Source organism: Engystomops pustulosus, chromosome 3, assembly GCF_040894005.1.
Source record: "Engystomops pustulosus chromosome 3, aEngPut4.maternal, whole genome shotgun sequence".
Taxonomy (NCBI): domain Eukaryota; kingdom Metazoa; phylum Chordata; class Amphibia; order Anura; family Leptodactylidae; genus Engystomops; species Engystomops pustulosus.
The window spans coordinates 64448327-64460111 of NC_092413.1; the positions used below are offsets into that span (position 1 = coordinate 64448327).

The window sequence follows — 11785 nt, forward strand, 5'->3', positions numbered from 1 at the left end:
CTTATACTCGAGTATATACGGTACTTTCTTTTCGTAATTTTTGGGGGTTGTACACCGTACACTAAAAATACTATATTATTTTATTCTACAGATCACTACAATTACGGTTATGCCACATTCATATAGTTTATATATTTTACAATTTTACAGGAAAAAAAACGAATATAAAGAAAATCTCATTTGTTTTTGCAACACCATGTTTTTGGTTGACAGAGCTGGTTTAGGGCTTATTTTTTAAGTGTTGAGTTGTCCTTTTCAGTGGTACCATTTTGGTGCACATAACTTTTTTTGATATCTTTTTGTGAAGGGATTTTATGAAAATTTACATTATTGACGAGTTTTTCGGGTTTTGTTTTTAACGGGTCCAATAATGTTTCTCACTTATTGTACAGATTGTTACGGACGCGGCGATACCAAATATGTGGGGGGTTTTGGTGATTTTCAGGTTGTATCGGACACTGAGCATCAAGAGGTTAAGGGACTTTCTGTATAAATTCTGTTTTAAATTGATGTAATAAAGTGTTATATTATGCTTTCTCTATTTTGTTTCCTTTTTTTGTGGCATTATTTGATTTTGGGAACAATCAATTGGGGGGTACATTGGGTCCATGCCTCCTACTACTTGCATCAGTGTTCGCTCTTTGCAAAATTAATAATACTGAAACTTTCCTGTCATTACATTGTATGTACCGTATATTCCGGCGTATAAGACGACCTGGTGTATAAGACGACCGCCCTAGTTTCCTGTTAAAATATAGAGTTTAAGATATATTCGCCGTATAAGACTACCCCTTTTCCAACGCATACAAAACACCGGTAAAAAAAAAAAAAAAAAAAAAAAATTTGATTTGAATTTAAATTCTTATGACATGCAGGTATATAGGAGGAAAACTGTCGCTCATAAACATAAGGCATACAACAACAACATTACCATCGTCCATTTTACTGTAAATGTTACCATACTGTACCTTAAATTTTTATTTTATTAAATATTCCATGCCATGTACTCAAAAGCGGGAAAAAAATTCCAAATGCAAAAATTCCCCGTTACGGGGTTAAACGCATTGAAAAACCGTTATCATATTTTGATAGATCGGGCATTTTCAGACGCGTCGATACCTGTACCTCTAGGTACTGTTATGGGGGTACCTGCTGTTATGGGGGCACTCACTGTCCAGGGCATTGCCGAGCTGTCACATACCAGCCATTAGTTGCTGCAGCTCCTGAAGTTCTTTCTCTTTATTCCTTAGGTCTCGCATTATTCGGAGAACCCGTTTCCTTCCTGCCGCATGACTACCGTCTGGCTCCGGAGCCGGTACCACCACTTCATCGCTCCCCAATTCCTCAAGACGTCTGAGATAAAGGGTCCACGCATCGCTCCGTATCAGCTCTTCTATTAGTGGAGGGCGGCCGTTATCTGACACCGCTCGAATTCCTCGGACTGTCTGCCGCAATAAGTAGCGCTTATTTAATACATTGCGGCAAACGCTTCTTGACACAGCACGGACTCCGCACATAACACACCTGACAACGCCGAACAGCATGACCGACTCGCACTCGCTGAGGTCGTGGCGTCATTGGGTCACATGTCTGCCCACGTGACCGGAATCAAGCGTGTCCGCGCGCGGTGTCGGTTCTCCTCTAGTTAGCAATAGCCGGCTGCCGTTAACATACTTGGTTACTGTGTGTGAGAGACAGTGAGGAGCCGGTGGCAGGATTTCATGTAGGCTCTGCTGCACTGAGGTGCCCGAGTGTCCTCTCACTCGTGTAAACAGCGGCGGTTAACCATGGGCCCTTGTCTGTATAAAGGTTGTGGGTCCCTAGGCGGACTTGTAAGTGAAGCCTATTACCCCCTTATCTCCTGGTTCATTAGGCTCACTTAGTTTACAGGCTGAATCCCCTTATCGATGTGTGACGTATTGATGCATCACACATGGCTGCAGGAGATGGCTGAGGGGCTGAGCCCTGTCAATCAGACATTTAAGCCCTTCCCGCCACAGCCCTTTTTCATTTTCATTTTTCACTTCCCACATTCAAAAATCTGTAACTTTTTTATTTTTCCATGTACAGAGCTGTGTGACGGCTTATTTTCTGCGTAACAAATTACACTTCAAAATGGTGGTATTTAATATTACATGCAGTTTTTTGCGGATTTTGATGACGTTCACAATGTTATCATTTTTAGGACTGTACGACCTTTTGATCACTTTTTATAGAATTTTTTTTTTTTTTTTTTAAATGGCAAAAAAGTGCCATTTTCAACTTTGGGAGCGATTTTCCGTTACGGGGTTAAACGCAGTGAAAAAACGTTATCATATTTTGATAGATCGGGCATTTTCGGATGCAGCAATACCTAATGTGTTTATGATTTTTACTGTTTATTTATATTTATATCAGTTCTAGGGAAAGGGGGGTGATTTGAATTTTTAGATTTTTTTATTATAATATATTTTTTTAACTTTTTTTTTATTTTTACTATTTTACCCTAGGGTGTCTGTATGATCCTATCATATACTGCCATACTACAGTATGGCAGTATATGGGGATTTTACTACTCATACATTACAATGTGCTGAAAGCTACAATGAGACCTGAAGCTACCATGGCGACGGATCGCCGCTCCCCGATGACGTCACGGGGAGCGACGATCCTCAGAAAGATGGCGGCATCCTTTTGAAGCCGCCGGCACCTTCGTCGGCAGAGATCAGCAGTAAAACACCCGCAATCGGTGCCGGCACCAATCGCGGGTGTTACCGGTAAGCCTTTGCTGCAATATGCAGCAAAGACTTACCGGCTATGGAGAGGGCTCGGCCTGCGAGCCCTCTCCATGTACCGGGACCCGACATGTGACGTACTATTACGTTACATGTCGGTAAGGGGTTAAAGTACCTTGAGGGGAAGGGGGGGTGTCTTAAAAATATTAAAAAATAAATATTAAAGGGGTTGTCTGAGTTCTTGAAAAAAAGCTAAAAGTGGCCGGGACAGGGCTGCTTAAAAAAAATAAAGTCCTACTTACCTTCCGGTGCCCTCCGGTATCCAGCGCTGCTGTCACTCCGGTCCGGGCGCCATGTAAACAAACTTCCGGCCGGACCCGACAACCTTCCGGCCCCCATACACAATGCTGTGTATAGGGACGGATAGGCGTGCCCGGCCACGGCCGGCCGGAAGCTGAATCCAGCGCTGCTCCGGCGGCCATGTTTGTTTACATGGCGCCCGGACCGGAGGGCACCGGAAGGTAAGTACAGCTTTATTTTTTTTAAGCAGCCCTGTCCCGGCCACTTTTAGCTTTTTTTCAAGAACTCGGACAACCCCTTTAAAATTTAAATCCCTAGAACTGATATAAAAATAAACAGTAAAAATCATTAACTCCTCTCGGACCGCCCACTGACTTTGTAGGACAAATGTAGTACAATTCCGGATTTATCTGCAGAAATTGAAATTCATTGCCCCAAAAAGAAAGTGTATACATTGAGAATTTTCTGTTTGCAGAACTAGTGTCCCATGATTATAGAGAAAGAAGTTGCAGCCAGTGTCAAACACATATTGGCTCAAATTCTGTACATTTTGTATTTTTGCATCTAGATTTTTATTTGCTTTCAGACCGGGAAACCATTGACCGAGAGTATACCATTAGCCATATCAGTAAGATATAGGCCAGTAAAAATACAGGATCGAGGCCCTATGACAGTGATGGCGAACCTTTTAGAGACCGAGTGCCCAAACTACAACCAAGACCCACTTATTTATCGCAATGTGCCAATATAGAAATTTTATTTGTGATTTATACTCCCTGCTCAGTCACAACACCTTCCCACTCCTCGATTAGTCCCAGGCAGCGCTGTCACTTTAAAATAGCTCTATGCACAGCAAGTCCTGGGCTGTCTGGGACTGTAGGAAGTTACCTAGAGTCATCTCTAGTGATGGCCTGGGTGCCCACAGAAAGGGCTCTGAGTGCCACCTCCGGCACCCGTGCCATAGGTTCGCCACAACTGCCCTATGAGATTTCATTTGGTTCCAAGATTAGGATGTTATTATTCACAGTTGCTCCAAATGCAGTATGGGAGACTTGCAGACTATATGATAACCTCACACACGCACTGTACTAAAGTATGTTTCTGAGTTTTCTTTTTCATTAGCTTCAACCTGGAGATCAGTTGGTGATAAAGTGGCATGTGAAGAGGAGAGATGACCCTGGAGATGATGATGCCAGGTTCCAGGTTCTGCGGACAACAAGCACTTCAGGAAAACTAGAAGGAAGTCCTAATTGGATTAAATAAAGTCAAGTTTTGTTACTTTTATGTCTTATAAAAATTTTGATAGGGGTTAATAAACTTCTTAGGGAAACAAACTCTAGTATTGACCACCCATGGGATGCTTAGCTTTCGGTGGCTAAGTGATTGGCCATCAGCCCTTAAACAACTAGGATTGTTTCTCCTGTGTGTCCTTATTAGCCCTTCTATTATTCTGTTTTCCATTACATTTTGGTCTTATGTTGTGTGAAGAGGTTAATGTCTAAGGCCAGTGAAGCCATAAGGCCTGTCAGAATAGGAAAAACCAAGAGGAGAGACCTAAAGTACATCGAGCCCCAAAGGTCCCCTTTCCCCATTATGGTGAGTGCAACAGGTTTCACTTGTGGGGACATTGGAGTCTCAGTACCCACAGTTAAAACACAAGTGGTACACAAGGATATCTAGAAAGGGAAAGAATAGGAGGAGTTTAATCAGCAGACAAGTACAAAGGGGGGATGGAGCGTAAGGCTCTGACCATCTCAAACTGGTGAAGAAATCCTATTCCCTTCCCCACTGCTGACTAACTCCTAAGGGATTAACTAAGGTGTGAGGGAAAGATAAAATAAAAACATTTTAGGGGGGACTGTGAAGTATTACTGTATGATTAATGTAAATGTTTTTATTTTTCATATGCTTGCTGAAACTAAGATGATCAAAATGTAATCCTCTGCACCAAAGGAATGCTAGAACCCCTTGGCCTATGTTTACCCATGTCAAAAGGGATTTAGGAATATTACCCACTCCAGGGAAAATAGAGTCTTTGTGTCTGCAATGCCCATGTAATAACTTACCAACCAATGGACTATGGACATTACTTCTTTATCCCTAAGTAACCAAGCCCAGGTCATGCCCCACTGAAGGTTTCTGTATAATACTTTGTGACACAAATAAAGCATCTCACATCAGCCTAGCCTTGCATGGCATCACTTCTCCACAGAGATTGAGATATTATACCATACTTTGTCTTGTTGTGATATCTTTGAGCTCACTCTGTGAATTTTATTAATCGTTAGAGAAGCCCTCTCTGTGTACAGCCCATCCAACACTCCAGCTCAGAGTTCACCAGATCAAAGAATCTTCCTGCAGTCCCAGGCAACTCCAGTGCTCTCGGCACTATTTTAAAGTGACAGATCCTTGACTTCTTGGTACTGCAGGAAGAGTGAAGTGTGGACAGTGACAGATTTGGAGGTTCTCCTCTTGGCCCCATGAATCTTCCTGTGCAAAAGCTACAATGATAGTCCAAATTTGCCCTCCTTCTTTCAACTGTGTTGGTGTCCTCAGGAAGCCAATAAGATTGAAATCTTAAAGGGAACCTGTCACCAGGGACCTAATTTTTCACTAAAGACAGGTTGGAGAAGCTTATTACACCTGCAGTGCAAATCTGCCTTTCTGCCTTTTCTAAGCATTTGCATTACTATATAATTGTGTGTTATAACTTACTCTTGCTGCATGACAAAATCCTGGGGTAGTCACAGGGGCTGGACTTTGGTTTGGATGCATTTCAAAAAACAACATGTGACTTGTCTGTTACCCACTCCTCAGAGCTTGGCCCCCTCCTTTGTGCTCCTGTCTTGCTCCACCTCCTGCTGGTTCTCAGAGGCTACAGCCTGGTCAGCCTGACATCAGTGGGGGAGGGACAAGATGTACAGGAGCACAAACATGGAGGACAGCCTGCAGCTCAAACAGGTCACATGTTGTTTTTTGAAATGCATGCAAACCAAAGTCCAGCCCCTGTGACTACCCCAAGGTTTTTTTCATGGAGCAACAGTAAGTTATAACACACAATTATATCGTAATGCAAATGCTTAGAAAAGGCAGATTTGCACTGCAGGTGTCATGGGCTTTTACAATCTGTCTTTAGTGAAAAATGAGGTCCCTGGTGACAGGTTCCCTTTAACCCCTTCGTGTCTATGCCATTTTAGACCTTTAGGACCAGGCCTGATTTTTAAAATTTGCCCTGTGTCATTATAGGAGGTTATAACTTTGTGGCGCTTTAACTTAAACAGGGGATTTTGAGATTGTTTTACCGTCACACATTGTACTTTAAAGTAATAGAAAAATTTTGATGATATCTTTTGTGTTTAGTTATGAAAAAAATTGAAATTTGGCAAAAATTTCTTAAAATTATTCATTTTCAATGTCCGCTCTATATCGGCATAGGGTTTTATGCATCCTCTCTCTTTTCTAGGTTGTTAGGAGGTTCAGAATTTTGGGTGCAATTTTTCTCATTTTTATGAAAATCGCCAAAACCCTTATTTAGAGGCACATGCTCAGCTTAAACTGACTTTGAGAGGCCTAAACAACAGTAAAACCCCATATATCATGCCATTTTAGAAACTACACCCCTCAATGTGTAAAAAAATCAACTTTAAAAAGTGTGTTAACCCTTTAGATGCTTCACATGGGTTAAAACAATATGGAGGTGTAATTTACAAGCTGTAATTTTTTTAGTCAATATATTAATTTTGGCCAAAAATTAAACCGTTACAAAGTATTAAATGACAAAAAGCTCCACAAAGTTTGATACCTAATTTCTCCCGAGTATGAGGATGCCCCATATGTGGTGGTGACTGCTGTATGGGCACACAGCCGGGCATAGAACGGAAGGAGGCGCCATTCAGAGCAGATCTGCAATGTCACATTTTACAGGCTATAAAATGTTTATTTTTTTGTAATTTGGACATATGGGAGATTATTTTTTTTGTGGATGAGATCCACTTTTCAGGTACATCATTTACAGGGGGCTCAATAGCTAATAATCAGATTTTATTAACTCTTTCTTGGTGGTGGTTAAAAAAATCATTAATTCTTGTTTATGGTTTTTAGCATTTTTTTCGCTGGTTGTTCACCATACCATAAAAATGTATGTGTTATCTTTATTCTATGGGTCATCACGATTATGGTGATACCCCATTTATATGGCTTTTTTATGGTTAACTTGTTTTGCAGAATATAGAACTCATTTTGTGAGAAATTTGTTTGTTTTTGTATCGCCATGTAACAATGGGCAGAACATTTATATTTTTTTGTTTACAGAGCTGGTTTATAGCTTAATTTGTGCGGGACAAGCTGTACTTATTCTTGGTATCATGTCGGGGTAAATGTTACTTTTTGATTACTTTTTATGCGCTTTTTATGAGGTCAGATGTGAAAATTTCATAATTTTTGCAAGTTTTTTTGTGTTTTTTTTACGCCGTTCACCGTACAGGTTCAGTGATGATTTTATTTTATTGTACGGGTTGTAACGGACATTGTGATGCCCAATATGTTGTGTTTTTTTGGTGATTTTCACTTTTTTATGTTTTATTGGGTAATTGCATGGGATGGGACTTTTATTCTTTTTTAATAATTTTTTTTAATTGCACTTTTTTTAAAAAAACTTTTTTTACTGTTTTATTTTGTCCCAGGGTGGGACATGAACAAGTGATCATTTGATCACTTGTTCATTGTAATATACTGCAATACTAATGTATTGCAGCATATTACATAGTCAGCCTATGCATTCTGCATAGGCTGGCATCAGCACTGTTATATCGTGTTGTAAGCTCGATCCTAACAGGCTTCTAGTGAAGGCAACCCTGGGGTCCTTATCGGGCTTCAGGGTTGCCATGGCAACGATCGGCACCTCTGTGATTGCTATGACGTGATACTACATCAAGGTGCGGGAATGACCCGCATCCTATGACGTAGTATCACGTCAAGGTGCAGGAAGGGGTTAAGGGAGCAAGAAGTTACTGCTTTAACACTTCGGCTGTGAGAACGCAGCAAAGATAATTTTAGGACAGCCTCCCAGTGATACTAGAGTTCCCACGACTGACAAAGGGTTCCCCTAGATTCACTAATTTAGATCCAGTGAATTTTTGGCCCACACGTCCTGATTGTGATGTCACTGAGAGGAGGAGAACCTTGCCCCCTCCCTCTTGAACGGTACCCTTGGTGTCTGATTTTTATTAAAACCCCAGAACTTTTGATTGGAAGATGGCATGACTGGTGCCATTGATTCCAATTGTCAGGTTTCCTCACTTCGTCTCACCATTGTCACGGGTGCTGTGCCGCGCAGCCCCCTGGTCTGATTGTTGTCACGGGTGTCCCCACGATCCTGTTGCGGATCGCAGGTGCACCTGTGCTCCGCTGCTGCCGCTGCCCCGGCTCCCCAGGGCAATGCTTATCTCTCCTGGCTCCGGTCCCCGGCTCCTCCTCGCGGACTAGGCCCTTTAAATTCTTAGAGTCGGGCGCGCGCACCCTAGAGTGCAGGGGCGCGCGCGCCCGACTCTAAGAATTTAAAGGGCCAGCATCCTCCTTATTGGCGCTGGCATTCCCGGCTCGGCTGGCGACTCTCAGCATCCCCTGCCGGATCTTCATGTCCTGTTACTGAAGAGAAAGCCCTCCTTGTTACTGAGCGTGTTCCTGTGGTGATTCCCATGGTGTTCCCGTGTTCCTGTTATCCTGTGGCGGTCCTGTTATCCTGTGGCGGTCTGGTGTTCCTGTGGCGGTCTGGTGTTCCTGTGGCCAATCCGAGGTCCTGCCTGCCCTGTGTCCCTACCTTGGCTGCTACCGCGGGCCTAGTCGCACCCGTGGAGCGACCTGGTGGCTCCCCGCCGCAGCAAGACCATCCCGCTTTGCGGCGGGCTCTGGCAAAGACCAGGAGTCCACTTAGACTCCGCTCCCGGGTTTTGGCTGGCATCTTTATCCCCTGCGGTAGTCCAGGGAGTCCACAAGACTTTAGTCCTAAGGGACTATTCCCCGAGATTATGACTACCATATACTAAACTTGGGATGGCTAGGCTTAAAATCAGGAGTGTTCTGCAAATGGACCAGGTTCCCAGCCAGCTAGGGTCTTGAAACACAGGCTATAAGTACAGCCCAACCCTTCAACCCTCTCCTGCTAGTTGTTTTACTACAAACCCTATTCTTTTCTTTGGGCTTCTCCTTGCTGGCCCATAGCAGGGGTGGATGAGGCGTACAATGGACATAACGCAACTGTGACACTAGCTTTAGGCTGTAGCCAATCGTTTAGAGACATATGACCGGAGTCAGCAATATAAATCAATTTTTCTTTATATCCAAATGTGAAAAGACATAAAACACCAGTACATCACCATATCTTCGGCAAACAGTGTCAATTGTCCATAAAATTGTAGCACGCTAGGAGATCATGGCTTTTCACTGAGCAACCGACGCCCGTATGGTCTCGTGTGACGTTTCGGAGGTGTGTCCTCCTTCCTCAGACATGCGTGATACTAGGTAAGTGGAGATTTAAATGCTTTCTTAATACTCATAGTTATACATAACTTATTATATAGTAAAATCTACATTAGATACCACTAGCCTAGAAACGAAAGACAACAGACATACATACTTACAAAAATACATTAAAATGACATTGTTCGTTCAGACCCCGGGGCTGGACGGTGTCCAACGCTGTAATCCAGTAAACTTCACGCTGAAGTAACTTTTTCTTAAGAGCGGTCTCTTCTTTTATTTCCACACTCTCTAGCACTAGCCATCTAAGATCACTGACATTATGTCAATACTCACGAAAGTGTTTGGCAACACCAGTCTCATGTTTAACCCTTTCATTGACGCTTTTAAGCTCCTCCTCCGTTTTACTAAGGAACTGTCTAATAACAGATCTATGTTCATTAAGTCTAGTTTTGATGGATCTTGTCGTTTGCCCTACATATGCCAAGCCGCACGGGCATTTTAACATATACACGACTGACTGAGTATTACAGGTAAAAAATCCTTTAATCTGTATTGGTGTCCCTTTCCTAGGGTGGTTGAAAGTGTCTCCTTTAATGATACCTGTACAATTTTGACAAGATAGGCAAGCAAATGTACCCTTTTTATTTGTAGCTAAGAACGTTTGTCGTGTTTTCTTCTTTACTGCGATGTCAGATCTAATTAACTCGTTGGCGATCGAGCGCCCTTTCTTATAAATGAATTTAGGGCAGCTTTTGAATAGTGATCCAAACTTCGGATCATGGGTAAGTATAGGCCAGTGTTTGGTTATGGTTTTTTTAACCAAATGGGCATGTTTATCGAATTGGGATATATAAGATATCCTCTCTTGGTTATTCTTAGGTTTAAATGACCTGACTTGGTCTCTGGGTAAACGGGATACTTCGATGCCAACTCTTTCTACTTCTTTTCTCGGATAGCCTCTCTGTACAAATTTTTCCATCTGAATCAGATATTCACTATCATTACTACAAATCCTACAAGCTCTTATAAATTGCCCTTTCGGGATCCCTTTAAACGTCTGAGGGGCATGGTAGCTATCGTGTTTAAGCAGGTTATTTCGATCTGTTATAAGAAAGGGCGCTCGATCGCCAACGAGTTAATTAGATCTGACATCGCAGTAAAGAAGAAAACACGACAAACGTTCTTAGCTACAAATAAAAAGGGTACATTTGCTTGCCTATCTTGTCAAAATTGTACAGGTATCATTAAAGGAGACACTTTCAACCACCCTAGGAAAGGGACACCAATACAGATTAAAGGATTTTTTACCTGTAATACTCAGTCAGTCGTGTATATGTTAAAATGCCCGTGCGGCTTGGCATATGTAGGGCAAACGACAAGATCCATCAAAACTAGACTTAATGAACATAGATCTGTTATTAGACAGTTCCTTAGTAAAACGGAGGAGGAGCTTAAAAGCGTCAATGAAAGGGTTAAACATGAGACTGGTGTTGCCAAACACTTTCGTGAGTATTGACATAATGTCAGTGATCTTAGATGGCTAGTGCTAGAGAGTGTGGAAATAAAAGAAGAGACCGCTCTTAAGAAAAAGTTACTTCAGCGTGAAGTTTACTGGATTACAGCGTTGGACACCGTCCAGCCCCGGGGTCTGAACGAACAATGTCATTTTAATGTATTTTTGTAAGTAAACGTCACACGAGACCATACGGGTGTCGGTTGCTCAGTGAAAAGCCATGATCTCCTAGCGTGCTACAATTTTATGGACAATTGACACTGTTTGCCGAAGATATGGTGATGTACTGGTGTTTTATGTCTTTTCACATTTGGATATAAAGAAAAATTGATTTATATTGCTGACTCCGGTCATATGTCTCTAAACGCTTGGTAAAAGGATTATGAGAGCCCTTATTTGTAGACCAGTGTACACACTAGGAGTCACACGCTATAGAGCTTTTTTTGTTTTTTGTTAGGCTGTAGCCAAGCCAGCCACTCCAGTCCAAACGTTCAGGCTTTACACCTCCTACCAGCACACCTCTACATATACATATGTGCCTATCAACCACTTGTGTGTGGTGATTGCACATAGCAACATACCTCCCAACCCTGCCAGTTACAGTGCTGATTACAGTGATAATGCCCAGCTTGTGTTCCTCTGGTGGTGCTGTATGTAGCAGAGGCAGCAGGCGCGATGATATTATTACTTTACTGTGGGGGCACAATAGGAGGAGGAGCTGCTAGGGGGAGCACAATAAGAGGGGAAATTGCCTGGGGGTGGGTACAATAAGAGGGGG

At 42.5% G+C, this 11785-nt stretch overlaps 1 protein-coding gene across 3 annotated transcripts in view; it reads right to left on the reverse strand.

The window, feature by feature from the left end:
• Positions 1-1940, reverse strand: part of MTRF1L (mitochondrial translation release factor 1 like) — a 38138-nt gene extending 36198 nt beyond the window's left edge. For 2 of the 3 annotated variants that reach the window (XM_072140971.1, XM_072140969.1), the window contains exon 1: positions 1202-1939. In XM_072140971.1, the coding sequence (XP_071997072.1) occupies positions 1202-1544 (343 nt within the window). In that variant the 5' untranslated portion in view covers positions 1545-1939. Of the gene's footprint in view, positions 1-1201 lie in introns of all 3 variants that reach the window. The other variant, XM_072140972.1, reaches the window with a different exon arrangement.
• Positions 1941-11785: the final 9845 nt, after the last annotated feature.